The sequence below is a fragment of the Micrasema longulum genome, unplaced genomic scaffold (genome assembly GCF_059751315.1).
Source record: "Micrasema longulum isolate JH-2025_06_02 unplaced genomic scaffold, ASM5975131v1 h1tg000887l, whole genome shotgun sequence".
Classification (NCBI taxonomy): Eukaryota; Metazoa; Arthropoda; class Insecta; order Trichoptera; family Brachycentridae; genus Micrasema; species Micrasema longulum.
This window is the reverse complement of record NW_028278078.1, coordinates 407,747-424,061: the sequence shown is the minus strand read 5'-3', so window position 1 is coordinate 424,061 and position 16,315 is coordinate 407,747. Positions and strand designations below refer to the sequence as shown.

At 31.8% G+C, this 16,315-nt stretch overlaps 1 protein-coding gene across 6 annotated transcripts in view; it reads right to left on the bottom strand.

Annotated features, from left to right (window-relative positions):
• The window catches only part of Pax (paxillin), a 99,442-nt gene that overhangs the window by 41,491 nt on the left and 41,636 nt on the right, over positions 1-16,315 (bottom strand). Inside the window, exon 1 of one of the 6 annotated variants that reach the window (XM_088231472.1) lies at positions 1,575-2,060. The exons of the other annotated variants lie outside the window; for them this stretch is intronic. Within the exon in view, the coding sequence (XP_088087598.1) occupies positions 1,575-1,692 (118 nt within the window). The 5' untranslated portion in view covers positions 1,693-2,060. Of the gene's footprint in view, positions 1-1,574; positions 2,061-16,315 lie in introns of those variants that run through there. 6 annotated transcript variants of the gene reach the window in all.

Sequence of the window (16,315 nt, the reverse complement as noted above, 5' to 3'; positions counted from 1 at the left end):
GCATGCATATAAGTGTTAACGTTAATTCTGTAAATAGCCTTATTGCCGTGTAAAAAATATATAAAAATAAAACTTTAAGTATTATGTTGTATCCCAACTCTACACAAGGTATTGGCCTTATAGAGTTAGGGATGACTTTTTTTTTTTTTTGTAATATGTATATTTTTGTGAATAAATAAAACAAATAAAAGTTCATTGCGTAGTTGAATTATTTACAATAACTTGCAAGAAAAAAATGTACATATTACGAGAATTATAAAATTATGTTAAGCATGCACAAGTTAAATAATAGTCGATGCATTGTTTACAATAGTTACCTCATGCTGAATATTTACTTTAACTAGTAACTTTCTACATTTTTTAAGACTTGCAACACTTGCACTATTTTTGTATTGAATTATAAACGTGCCCTTTATTTGTTTACGGAGAAAAACGTGACATTGACACAGTAGACTATCGCGTGTTCTTATCTAGACAGTTAACTAGTAACTAGATATAAATAACACGCATTTATTATATTTGTTTAAAAAGTACAGTTATATTATTTGTGTAATGCATGACGAGTTGATTTATATAAAACATCGTATTCTATGTTTTTACCATAGATATAAGAAAAGTTATTACCAAGAATAAATTCAGTACAAAAAAACTACATCAGGGGTGTTATTCTGAACCACTCTCGCGGCACGAGAAAATAATTTTTCTCATATATTTTGTATGTAAATACACGAGATAATACGGCCACGAGAGCGTTTGGAATACCAGCCCTGGAACAATACATGAATATGACTTATTTAACAATATTTTGAATACGTTCATATATCTAAGGCGAGCATTGTAAATGTATAGATTTACACATTCCTTCTCAAAAAGATTCCCTATCTCCGTTGAGATACATTTCAATAATATATTTTAAATAAAAAGATACATTTGTATACACTGTACTAAACTACACATGTTATTTTTAATGCCAATCTGATCAGGTTCATTATTTGTAAAAAAAATCTTTGGAGACAATCTTATTTATATTTTTACCTAGATTTGATACGCTTATTAACGCATGTTACAACGCATGAATGAACCCAATGGAGATGATTGAACCCAGACAAGTCAGGTTTGGCGAATAAAAATAATACTGAATAGCTTTAACGCCCACGCTGGCAACTGACCTTTCAAAACTCACATACCTGCGGCATTCTTACGTGCAAATAAAACTGTTAAGGACCCATATTTAAAATAAAAAATTTAAAATCATGACAACGATGACGAAAATCATAGAAAACCCGAGAATATGCGCTGAAAATGTTGCAGCTATTTTAGTATGGTAGGTACGAAAGTGCGTTTATATTAATTTGCAAATACTTTTAGACGGGAGGCGTGGTCGACTAGATACATTTCCACGGGAAAATCCGCAATTAGCATATTTGATGACAACGGTGTCTTCATATGTGCAATGAAAAGATCAATACGGCATCGGTATTTACAAAATGTAAATACCGATGCCATATTGATATTTTAATATAAGTTCTACAGTTCAACACATGAATCATTAATATTTTTTTAACTAAGCCCACCTATTCCATCGACATCTTCGTATATATTAAAAGATTTCTTTTCGGCCGGCTGCAAAATGGGATCTCCTTTTAAGACAACACTGTACAGATCAGTATCAACGCTCATGCCACTTTCCATGTTAGAGGTTATACCGACACACGGTATCTGTATTCTGTATCGAAGATCCACCGAAAACAACAAATCGAAACTATCGCAAAAACTACATATAAACACGCGTCACACTTGTAACTGCACAGTGCAAAATGACATCACTCCGTATGAACCCGACCAGCGAAAACGATCGGTTCGGACCAACCGAACCGCGAAATAAAACAAAACAATATGTGCCGGCAAGTTGAGAATCTAGAGTCAGAAGGGATCGCTACGGACTACGGAATACTGACTGTCTGACTGGAGACTGGATATAATATTATTCCGAATCACCGCGTGTAAACACCATAGCACTGTATTAGTTTCCTATCTGTTACTTTGTACCGTTTGTGTGTGATGTAGTGATAAGGCTAAGGCCCAAGGCGGTCTGGCTACGTACGAAAGGTGAGGCGAGGGCGAGAAGCGAGCAGACAACCTAAGTTAGCAAACAACAGAAGTATGATAAAATTTATTTTTAAAGAACGCGGATCATTTTATGGAATGCCCTAAAGGGCATAGCGGCCTGGCCTTGACCCACAAACTGATCGGGATTCTCACCAAGTCGCTGAATTGTTTTATAAAATAACGAGAAAATTAACCCTGTTCCCCATATTTATTTAAAACTTCAAGTACAAAGAATAACTACTTTGGCGGACATATTGCTAAAAATTATATCTTCCAGCCAACCAAAAAACAGACTGGTCAAAAGAAGAGTTGGACAAAATTTAAACTGAAAAACGAAAATATATATCAAAAGATACCTACGTGGAAAAACAAACCTAAGTAATAAAAAATAACAGCTGTTTTTTAATGGGAAGATAGTATTAATGGGAGGGTAGATAGTTAAACAGAAGTCTTGCACATATATTTTTTTTAAAGTACATTATGTTTTACATATTAAAGGATGAGAAATGTGGAATCAGATAATGAGTTTGGAAGGAGAGAGAAAGAGGAACCAAGGAAAGAAAAGGGAAGAAAATATATTTTTTTTAAACCAATAAAATACAAGGACTTCAGGATTATTAGGATACATAGTAATGTTTCAGGCGTTTCTCGAAGGTGACTAGAGAAGGTGCATTTTTTATATGCAGAGGTAGCTAATTCCAAGGTCTAGCACCTTGGACGGAAAAGGAATAGGTGAAAAATGATGTGCTATATCGAGGAATGGAAAGTGTTCTCTCCTAAGAAGAGCGAAGCGAAAGACCATGATCAGAAAGGTAAATAAAATTCTCAGCAATATATTGTGCATATCAATCAACACGAAACAATCCCGTTATTTAAGTCGATGTTTGGTATAGTAAACATTCGCCATAAAATAATCTTTATTTGAACTTCGCTAATACGTTCATCCGATTTTTTTTCTCGTGTTAATTTTAATTGTAGGAAAATGACGCGTTTCTATAAAAATAATAAAAATCGCATGGCAACTAACTTGTTTTAATCGACATACCATGTAAGGAAATGAATGAACCGCAGGAATGTCGCTATGATGTCATGAGTTGTAAATTTTCAATTATTTAGACAATATCGTTGGTACGTGTAGCCTTAATAAGTTAGTATACTCAATATTTTTCATCCAGACTGCTAATACATACCAATATTAAATATATATATATGTAGATTAATAACTTATTTAAAAATACACAACGCTTACATTAAATCCGTAATTCGAAAAATTGAGAGACTGTAATTTTATATGTGACTAAAAAAATGTTGTTCATTAGAAAAATATCAAAATTGTGTGGCTGCTACCTTTCGTATTTTTATTTCAACGAATATTCAGTTTGTACCTTCTACATGTGTACACACACGTATCCACCCTCACACTCAATCTCCAATACATTTATCACACGGGAAGAAATATCAGAACTGGTTTATATTTATCATATATTATTATCTGTATATTTTGTTTATGTTTATAACTGTAGTACTGTTGATATCCCTAGTAAATATAAATGAATAAAAATAACTTTAACAATAAAGAAATTGATAAACTGTTAAAACAATAATGCTCAAGTGATTCTATGATAAAAATCGGAGTAATCGATTATTTACTTTTATACACACAAGCCCTGTTCTTAATTAGGCCCAAAAACGTTGGTAATTAAATATTAAAACTATTTTTTATACGAATTTAAAATTGGCCTTAATTAACAATTATGTGTCGTGCTTCTATCAATTTATGTTAAAATGACATTAGTTTAGTATTATTACAAATATCATTAATGTTATGTTATTATTTTATGTTCGCTTTATTTTTATGTTTGTTTACATTTTGTTATTTATTGTCCTTTCTGGTTTTGTTGTTTATATGGTTATTACTCTTTGTAAATGCATGGTACTTGTTTTCGGCCAATGTTATCATGTTTTGGTAATAAAACCCTAATAAAGAAAGAAAGTAAAAACAATCATTAATTTGTCAAGTAAAATTATTTATTTAAAAACCACTTTTTTTATTTAACTGTATTTTCAAAAAGTTCAATCCTTGTTTACAAGTACCTACCTACTGGATAGGTTTTACATATCAATTTTTTTTTTTAAATCACTTGATTAAAAAAAATATTTTATACAACAATATATATATATTTATTACTCTTTTAGGGTGTACAATAAACTTGAAACATGTGTTTTTACTAAAATAATAATTTTACTAAAGCAATAATCTATTTATCTTTTTAATGTTTTATATTGCAAATAATATAGGTAGGTACATAATAAATTGTTAATATAAGATTAAATATATATTTTTTTAAATATATTATATCGATGACTTAAATGAAGATCGACATCTTTCGCGTCAGTGAAACTTTGTTTAAGAGGCTAATTCTCTTGCTATCGGAGATTATTATCCTTTAATAATCTCCAACTATTGCTGAAGGGTTTCTGCTTTGCTATGTTGTCCAAATATAACGCCTTAAATATTTTGTTATTTGTAATGTTATTTTGGTTAAATAAATTAATTTGAATTGAAAATTTAAAAAAAGTTACTAGGCAGAATAATTAGCCTGTATACATAATGGTATGGTATTACAAGTTGGGGCCTTTCTTGTAAAACCAACATAAAAAATTCATTTTTACAAAACTCAGCTATAAAATTAATCAACAGATCAGCTAGAATTGATAACAAAGAGGTACCTGAACTTTTTAAAAAGCAAGGGTGCCTGTCCGTAAATGCTATTCTATGGCTCAAATTTGTTTCTAGATATCGGTTTGATAGTATCTATCAGAAAAGGTATATACATATACATAATACAAGGCTAGCACAACGAGAAGGCTTGTCGGTACCGAGGTTTTTAAACAAGTATGGCCATATAACACTTCATTATACAATTCCTAACATTTTCAATAAGATTCCTAAGCAGATAAAATAAAATGTTAACAAAACTTTTAAGAAAAAATAATTCAATGGCTAATGTGTAACAAGGCTTTATATTGATTATTATTTTATGTTGACAGTCAACTATTTTATTTTTTGTTAATATATTTTGTGTTAAAAATACGTATGCTGTTAGTTCTTACTAATGTTTATATTACTTTTTAAATTTATATAATTTCCTTTTTTCTTTGTAAAGAAAAAATAAGAAACCTGCTGACAAGCCGGTTTCGCGGTTTGGTAGGTTTCATTAGTTTTCCTTTTATATTTTCTGTTCATGTTTGATTGTTTACCTTCTTAAATAAATAAAATATATAAGAAAACAAAAAATAATAATGTTCCATGAAAACTAAAATTGATATATTATATTTAAACTATTTATACCAAATATTCACTTAACACTTTATTGTGGTATAAAAGTCCAATAACTATAATATAAAGGCTACGTTAAATAAAAACATTGCAACAATAAGGTTTTCCTTCGCGGGAAGTTTGTATTGATATTAATTTGTTTAAAATTTTAACCGCTAGGTGGCTCTCAGAAGGCCAACATTCAGATCCAGAAATTTAAATTTGTACAATAAATTATTATCATATGTACATCTTAAATACTTGTTTCTAAGCAATCATTAAATTTTTTCGTAATATTGGATACTTGCTATTAAGGTTTTAAACTAATAAGCTTGTACTATCTATCCATGCGCTCAGCGCAGCGTCTTAAAAACGTTTGTCAATAGTTTTTGGAAAACTCCGACAGATGGCAAGCACTGTGTAAAATGGCGCGAAAAGCGTAGGCGACGTCCGTTCGCTGAAATAAAAACTATATCGTAAATCGTAATGCATCGGCCTCGCGGAATAGCGTCGAGTTTAAAAACAAGCGCGGGTCGAACATACAGTAAAAAATATAATAAATACGTTCATTTATAAATCAGATTCGTAATCACCACTTTTATTATTAGAATTATTGCAATCATATCCGCGGTGCATTTGATTTAAAATTTCGATGTTATATTTGTTAGTAAATAACGAAACGCATGAAGCGGTAGTTTTCTTACGGTCAAAACGTTTTCAAAATTGCTTTTTATCAAATACGAACTGAACCTGGCAATGCTTTGCTATTGCTAGATTTGCGTATATACTCGTTTATATATTAAATGAACACATTTGAAAGTTTGATATCAATTATTGTATTTAGTTAAAATTAGATATGCACGGATTACATAAATTGTGAGGATATGCGGTGACAGGGAATTTTGATAAATAGGTATTTGAGCATTGTTTTCCTGTCACTGCCTTGAAGATGCCTCCCCGATGCTATGCGAAAACGACAACTGTATTTCCGACCTTTTATGTCTAGCTACAATAAACAAAATCGACGTTTCGTTGTCCCATTTTCCGCACCTCAAAACTGAACCGATTTTGTTATTTTTTTTAAAACAGTATCAGAATGAAATATAATAATAATAATTCATCAATAAAGCCAAACTATAGAGACACGCCGATGGTAAATATTTATACGTTTCTATGAAGATGAGAATACATTTGTATGAAGAAAAGTCAGACCGAGTATTCTCTCTAGATAAAACATTATTAAATACTTACAAAGTTTGCTTCATAATGCTTTTACGTAACCAAAGAAACAAGTTCGGTTTTCTTAAATAAAACCATTAACCTATTAGTACACATAGACGCACCCTGAGCCCTCTAAAATTATGACACTTAACTCATGCCCAAACGCTCAGTCATAGCCGACGCGTATTAAGTCGTTTTTTAACCGCCAGCCGGTTCTAAATGTATGCACTGTTTATGATTTTTTTAAATTAGTCTATATAAATTATTTATGTTTTTTATGAATATTTTTGGTTTTTATTGTTTATTATGTTAATTATAATTAGGTTAATTGAATTAATTACGTTTTTTTATTGCTATTATTATGTTAACTTTATTAAATAGCTAATCTTAAGAATGTTTTACATTTTGTAAAATGTTTCCCTCGGCACGGGACACCCCAGTGAGGGAACATTATTCTGTATAAAAAAAGAATAGAAACAATGTAAAGTAGTATAAAATAAATCAATTAAGCTTGATATTTCATTTGACGCCCGAATGCGTGAAAGCGTGTAAAAACTGTTCGGATAAAAGGAAAAATTTATGGTGTAACTTTTCGTTGATGAGCAAGAGCCTAAATACTTGTTTGTGATTGAATTCCAAATTTAAAAATAATTAATTATCAAATATAGAATTCTTTTTGCAAATGCCGAACTCTGCTCTTCTCACCAACAGGGGTATACTTTATTCATGAATGCGATTTTTAAAAATGCATTGAATGTCAGTTAATATTACTTTAGTATTACCAAAATTCCAGTAAAAAGAAGTAAATGGGTAGAAATTATAAGGAATTTAAGGAAATAATTTGATTGGGATCCATAAAAAACTAATGTTGTTTGTAAACATTCAAAAACATTTTTTTATACACAAAAAAAAAACATCTTGCCATTTTTTTGTAAATGCGTTCTCAGCGAATGTAGCCCTGGTGAACGATGAAAAAATCATTTACGCTACTAACTTTTTTCTACAGAATAAATTGAAGATTTTAAGAGCTCTTAATATACTCATGGCAAAGATCTACATTTCGCTGAAAGCCGCACGTAAATCGGTAAATAAAAAAAACCTTATCGATGGAAAATCTTGCAATATGTCATAATCACTAAACCCTTATCCGCACCCCATGGTGCACCCACCTTAAAAAAAAAAAAATTATGTCAATCTTTCCGGGAATCGAACCCCGAACCTCAAGCATGATAGACGAAAACGCGAACCACAACACTACGAGGCGGACGTTTCTCCAAGTTAAAAACACTCTTCCAGGATTCTGGTTCTATTTCATACACAGAACTGTATTCTTCATCCGCCCGGAAGCAATGCTTAATAATTTGGGTAGCATTTTCTTTCGAATAATGATTTCCTAGATAATCATTCCAATATTTGTAGCACATAAGTTTAATGAAATTCATATGCATTGTGGATGCAACGCACTTATAAAAAGAAAATATAAATTTTACACGAAGTTACGCGCAATTCGAATATTTCATTTAAATTATTAAATTACGTTCCCGTTACAAGTAAAATATACAAGTTCACTAACACAAATATACTAGTTTATTATACTAAGGGATTACGAAAGAGACTAACTAGTGACTTTTTATTAATAAACACATAACTATTATTATTTATATGTGATCAACAGCAATAACAATTTGCATCTGAATGACAATACTGTCATATATACGAGAGCGTAAAATTTAAAAATAATTTGCATATTTTTTAGAAACAATAAAACGTAGTGTCCGGGTTAAATTATATCTTAAGTGTATAAAATTTTGTGTAATTTACATGATTCGACATAACGACCATGTTTTCGTGTCAATTTTAAGATTATTAGCTAATATAATATTTAACCTTGATGATATTTAAGAAAAATTATATTTCAGGGTATGCTAAAAAGTAAAATATACCAACGATTTAATTTTTTTCCTAAAAAAGCTTATATGTCTTCATATTTTTGGCACAGAGGCAGAGTTTTAAGTACTTCTCTCCCGGTTGGGAAATACTCTCTCTCTTGGTTAAGAAAACTTCTTTCTTTTATGCAGAATACGTTCATAGTGTGTAATTTACAATGGTGATGTTTTGTAAATATTTTTTTATTGCATATAACTTAAAAATAGATATATTTTTATAAAAAATAAAGGTAATATAAAACTTGCAATTATTTCTTTATTTTTTTTGCTACCTACTTTTCACCGAGCGTTTTACCTGGTAGGGCTTCCAATCTCGGTATACCGGGATCCCGCATGCTTTCTGATCCCGCTTGAAGCGAGATTGCATGTGCGGGATTCCGTGGGATTTGCGAAATCACTAATTGGAAGATAACAGTTCGACGTTGGCTGCCGAATTGGCCGTTTTCTTGGGACGACGTATTTCACAGGGACGCACAAATATGACAGCACTACTGATTTATTATACTATACAAAATCCTGTTGGCTACCGAGCCTCGAATGACGATGAAATATTCAGCTTGCCACCCAAAAGCCTACTTCGAAATAAAATAAAATATTTTTTTCAGAAAATGCAGATTAGCGTATCATTATCATCAAAGACTAATAACACTAAAGATAATGACGACAACACGGTGCGACGTGCCTCTTTTTGTTCTGGCAGAAAAGACTACAAAAACTTCAAACCTAGTATCAATTTAAATTTTCAACAATTTCATCAATAGGGAAATATCACTTTTTTAATACATTTTTAAAGCAAGAGGGTCTTTAAAAATACTGTAGAGTAAAAAAAAACATTTTACTACTTATTAGTAGCATAAAAAATATTTTTAAATTTTAAATTTTGAATTCCCGCAAAAATTGACATTGCATTGTCCACGCCCCTAATACGTCACGATTTTATTTTTTTTAACTTTGTTTCAAACCATTTGAATTTTTTTAGAACATCGTCACGAATCTTGATGTCACAATCAATGCCAAACATGTCGCATTTTTCTAGTGACACTTTTTTTTATTATTTCTTTTTTAGTGTTATATATGAAAACGTTTCTCCACAACTTCCATATTGATTTTGAAAATACAATGAGTTATTTTTAATCCATTTCATATTTTTTTATCGGTATACGTAGTTTGTGATATTTTCCTATTAGCAACAATATCCCCACCAGTTATTCATCTGTGATTGCAAGAGGAGTTAGAGCTTACTCCGTCATCTGCTTCGAAAATAAGCTGACCATCACCATCCAGCATCAGTTCCATAGAATATATTAGAAAAATGAAATGACTAAATGAATTAATCTTGGGGAAGTATTTAAAATTTACATTCGATGCCCTAAAATCCATACCGCCCACGAGCTTTGAAACTGAAAGGGTTTTCTCTACTGCCGGCTATTTAGCCTCTAATATACGTATGTAGCACTTTGCCAGAAGATGTAGACATGCAATGTTTTCTCCGAAAATACTTTCGGCAAAATGTTATGGTTCGTCTTAGATAAGTAAGATTTTATTAAGTTTTGTTTTCTATAAAAAGAGTAATAAATAAAGATACTTTACTTTGTTAATCACGGACTTTTATTTTAGCTGTCAAATGTCGTTCCTAAACCTCTAACTGAATAAATATTACAATGTATGAACACTAAATATAAATTATTTAAGTTCCGCACTAAAACGCGGGATCCCACAAATACCGGGATCCTATCTTTGATCCGGCAAATACCGAGATCGCAAATCAGCTGCGGAATCGGAAGCCATACCTGCAGAGGTAGGCACTATAGACAATTAATACCATTATATTCAAATGGGTAAAATCCAGTAGTTATCTAGAAATATTTGTACATATTCTAAATAATGTTCATTATATTACACACGCAAACGGCCATAAAGTTTATAGAAAGCCGACTCATACTAATCGATATCTTCATGCTACCTCTCACCACCATCCGTCACAAAAACTGGCTCTCATAAATATACTTGTCACTTACACTCGTATTTGTGAAGAAACGAACTGAAAAGAAGAATGAAATATTTTAACGAAAGCGCTGCGAGAAAACGGATATAAAAAGAAAGATATTTAAATAAAATAGCTTCCATAGCGAATACAAACAAGACAGAAGGCAATAATAACGATAATTATTATAAAGGGACAGCTTGCTTGCCGTATGTACAAAATGTTAAAGATAGAATTTCCAAAATACTTTAAAAACACGGTATCAAAACTGTTTTAGGCATATCCCCAAAAATTAGAGATCTTCTTAAATCAACAAATGGCTAATTAATACCCTCTCCAAACCGACGGTAATCGCAAGCTTAATTGTAAAAACTGTCCCAAGGTGTGCATTGGGCGCACATGAGTGCATGCAGGATCGGCTACCCCAAAAAATCGGCTTTGGTCCAACACCCCATAGAAACGGGGCATGAGTTTTCCTTCGAGCAAATAATCTTAGGGAGACCGAAGAGTGACCAAACTCGACAGTTAAAGAGGCGGTCGAGATTTATGAACTTCCCGACAGTATACAACCGAGATGACGGGATGTGATTATATCACCCTGGTACCCAATTATGAAGAAAGCACGTAAAGCGTAGACTGTGAAGCGACAGAAATTTAAAATTAACAAGCTGTAGACAACAACGACTGCGACTACGTTACACATTTATCTACAAAAATAACATCAACCCTGATGATGGACGCTGTAATGCGACCCGAAACGTCGGTAAAGAGTACAAACGACAACTGTATAATAATCCAGAAAAACTCATTGTGCATCTGAACGGCCCTGAAAATCTAAAAATCATAAATGTATTATTTGATTCATCTGATGTGACCATATTAAGTTGAGTAGTCAAGGGGAATCTTGGGGAATTTATTCTAAAATAACAGGTCGTGGTCCCGTGGAAGTGTCGCAGACTCACAAAACAGAGGTCCGAAGTTCGTTCCCTGCTACCACAACTTGTTTCCCATATTCTAACACGGTTATTTACGACTATAGTAAAATAAAAATATTTGGGTATTTCACCATCATTCCCCTTTCCGCACCGAATGGTGCATAGTTCACTGCATGTGTAAACCAAATATAGCGTATTTCGTTCATCTGTTACATAAAGGTAAGGATCAGTCCTACACTTCAGGCGAGTCCAGGAACAATAAAATATTGCGGATCAAACGACCTTCAAAATCAATATTTCACGTCCACGCTACCAGGAATCAAACCTTCAAGAATGGTAGGCGATCGCGCCAACCACTACACAACGAGGCTGACTAATCTCCGTTCGATTTCCTTATTCATGATTTTTATCCGAGAGCAGTCATCGAGATTAAAACACGCGCCCGTGGTTCTGGTTCAATTTTACACAGAATTATAATACATATTTATACATATATTATATTGATGTTTTTTGTAGAATTTCTGATAAAACTCAATAGATAAAATTTTACAATTGACATGAACAATTCATATTAACAATTTAATTGGCAAAGTGGCGACATTATCGAGTATTTTTTTTTAAATGAAAAACTTTGTTCCAAAAAAGGAAAAAAAATAATGTACGAAGCCTATGTAAAAACTAAAATATGTTATATGCAACTACTATGGGGAACAGGAAATCAAAATAACATAAACAGACTACAAAGACAGCAAAATAAAATATTAAAGTTAGTATATGACCAACCCTATCTAACAGCAACTAAATAACTTTTTAAACAAAGTAAACAATTCAATGTAACTGAACTCTTTAAACTAGAATCCTTAAAATTTATTCATAAATTAGCCACTGATGTAATTGTAAACAAAGAATTAAAACATGAAAAAAACTGTAGTAAACATGAACACAATACGAGAATATCAGAAAAATATCATATACAACCTTCTGAAATGAGAAAAGGAAAATCGAGAATAACAAACCATGGACTGAAATTATACAATAAACTACCAGACAAAACTAAACAAAAGACTCTTTACAAAAGATGTTAATATTATTATTAACAGTAGAATGTGAATTTTAAAAGTAAAAATATTTTGTTAAATATGTGTAACCCGTATGGGTTGGTCAATGAAAAATTTAAAAAATATATAAAATTATCCATTCCAGTCCTGAAGATGCCTTCTTAGGTGAAAGCGCTCGTTGGTCAAAATTAAATAAAAGTGAAACTAAACTGAGAAGTTTCATTAATAATTTTATTAATAATTTTATCTAAATCATTCATATATTTATACGCCTGGACACAGATTGATAAATTTGGCATTTGAAAAACGCAAACATTTATTTTTATCAAAAAATAAAATAACGATAGATTTTTTTTTCTTTTCTTTTTTAATGCAGGTAGAAAAGTGAATGTAACGCAACGAACAAATTGATCACATATACCAGGGGTGCAATTATGAATCTTCTCTATCCCCTAGCTAGAGAGTGGTTAATTTGGGGATATTTATTTTTTCCATAAGACTAATTTTTGCTTCACATATAGCCACACTGATAATTAAACGTTAAAAAATATGAACACGTGAAATCAATCATGATGATTTTCATTTAGAGCATTATTGCGACTTACAGCATTACCCAAAACACATAATTACTATAGGTTGAATTGACCAAACCGTATTAGTTTTATTTTCGTTTTGGTAGCAGTTTTATACACCATTTGACGTTTAATCATCGGTGTGGTCATTATATGAAGCAAAGTGTCGTCGCATTAAAAAAAAATTCTTCAAATTGATCACTCTCTAGGGGGTAGAGAAAATTTAGATTACCACCACTGCAAATAATAAGTCATCCAAGTAACCAGCTTCCTTCCATCTTTATTAATAGCAGTTTAGTATTTTTATTCCTCCACGACGGCAGAATATTGCGAAGAAAAATCAATTCGTGAATAGTGACGGTTTAAAACAAAATTAGGGCAACATTATCACACAATTTAAAATTACGACCGTTGCGCGTCGGTTAGTAAGCACATTACCGTATACTGAGGACAAACGTTCAGACTCATTTAAGTGAACAAAGAGCTTTAGGACAAATTATATAATAGGTAAGGGTGATTTTAAATTAAATTTTATTATAAAAATGTGAGAATCGCGCACAATTTGTGAAAAACTTAAGCCTAAAAGAATATTTTCTTTCTTTATAAATATTTCAATTTTGGAAGCAATTTCCTTTTCATTAGTCTTAGATAACTGATTTAGAAAGCGAGATCACTTTATTTTATTTAGAAGCAATAATTTTATTTAATTTAGAAGCAATTTTAAATATTAACAGACATACTAGTCGAAAATTACTATATGATATAATTTACGAAGACGTGGCTCAGAGATTATATCATGAGCCTAGAAATTTTCGACAACAGGTATGAAGTATTTCGACGAGATTGATTATCAAACACAAAAAAGATGGTGGTGGGATCTGGATTGCACTTGATAAGAGCATTACTTCGAAACGAATGAAAGTATGGGAAACAGAAGCGGAAGATGGTTCAACGGCTCTGGGTTCAACTAAAAGTCATTCGTAATAAACGCACAATCAATTTAAGCACAGTATATCTTTCCCCGTCTGATAGCGAAGACAAATATTCAGCTTTTAAACATAATATCAGACCCGTTCTTCTTCAATCAACAAGTGCTATCAATTTAATTCTCGGTGATTTTAATCGTTCTAGCATTTCTTGGAGTTCTGACTAAGACCAGATTTTGACTCCTTTTTCTGCCCTTTCTAATACTATCAACGATAACATTATCGATAGACTTTCTTTTTGTCACCTTCGACAATTCAATAGCATAACAAACCACCAGGGTAAAATTCTTGACGTGGTTGTAAGTGACTATTTTAATGTAAATGTTGTTAAATGCTCTGAACCCTTAAAATAAGGAAGGTAATTACCACCCTGCTTTGGAAATAATTATAAATATTTAACTCAATAATAATATTTCTCACAATAATATTACAAGACCTAACCTTTTCAAAGCAGACTATGGTAAAATTAGCTCAGACATAATCAAAATTGACTGGGTAAACAGTTTTAAGGGTCGGAAAATCGGATGTTTTTTTCTTAAATTCAACATGGCGGACGCAATTTTTTTCAAGCAAATGAAGCTCGGTATTATTTTTATGGAAGGTTTTCTGGGCTGCTGATTTCGATGACCCATAAAAAAATCGTTTTAACGATTTTAAAATTATTTTATTTTATTTCAATTTTAAAGTGACTTTACCATCATACATATCTAAAGAAATATTTGTAAAATACCATTTTTTTTTTGTTTATGTCTATTAGGTTGGCTTGTTTGTTTTGTGATTCTCCTTTTCTCCCGAACCTTTTTCTCTTTCCCAAGTGCCAGCCTTCACCTAAATATTCACATAAATGTAAAAGTCACTAAGCAACCTCTATTTTATTTTAAACTACCTGTCAAACGATACCCCACACGATGGGGTGCGCGTAAAAATTGTCATCCCTCAGTTTTATGTATAAAATAAAAATGAAGAAAAAAATATTTGTAAATACCTACCTATTTTTTTTCATAATTTTACTACACAATTGTACGGCGATTCACGTCTACCCGCCTGTGAATTTTCATCGGAATCGATGAAAATATTAGCCTGTGACATATGAACGGACGGACGGACATAATAAAATTATAGGGGTTCCGTTTTGGCTACCAAACCCTAAAAATGTGAAATATAAATTAAGCACTCTTAAAAACCCGGAAAATGAAACTAATCTTCAATTTATCAAAAATGTCACATCTGAAATTTTCGATTTCAAAATTAAACTAAGATTTAAATTTGAGTAAAAATAAAAAGAATTTAATAATATTTATAACAATTCTTTGAAGTTGTAGTATTTCTTCGTGTACCGTGCCATGCCGTACCCCTGAAGCTGTCAGTATGTGCGTACGCCGCCGACCACTGTATGTGTAGTGTCAAATACCTAAATTCAAAAATCGGCCGCAAGAGTTCCGACCCTTAACAACCTCGACGTAAATTTAATGTTAAAACTCTTTTACTCTAAGATAAACACAGATACATATAGATATAATACAGATACATGTTAATAAATCTGATTCTGGTATTTTTCTATTATTATGGAAAACTGCACCCATCTCTCCAATATTTAGGAAAGGCGATAAGAAGGATGTCAGAAATTACAGACCAATTGCAAAATTATCATGCCTTAGCATGATTCTTGAATCTCTTGTATACGGTATATTATTCTCACATGTCAAAAATTCTATTCTATCAGAACAACATGTTTTTTTTCCAAACGATCTATAACAAAAAATACTATCCAATACACTCAAAAGTGACAGCATCGATAACAATTTGCAAGTTGATGCCATATACACAGATTTCTGTAAAGCTTTCGATAAGGTCAATAATAATCTTTTACTATTAAAGCTTCAGAGATTTGAGGTGGATGGCTCACTATCAAATCAGTTAGTAAATGGGTCACAATTAGTTTACTTTACATTAAACTTTCCGCGAAACCCCTGACGTCGTCCACGCACCCAATTCAATACAATTTTTAACAGACCCCCAAAGTGGTTTCTACGGACCCCCAAGTGTCCAAAACCACTAGTATAGAGTATAGACGTGTAAACGCACCCCGAATACTGTGCGAAAAAGAAAACTGCACGTCGGACTGATTGATGCCTTACTAAAAATCGATAAAACCGAGGGCTTGTATTCCCGTTTTTCCTACTCG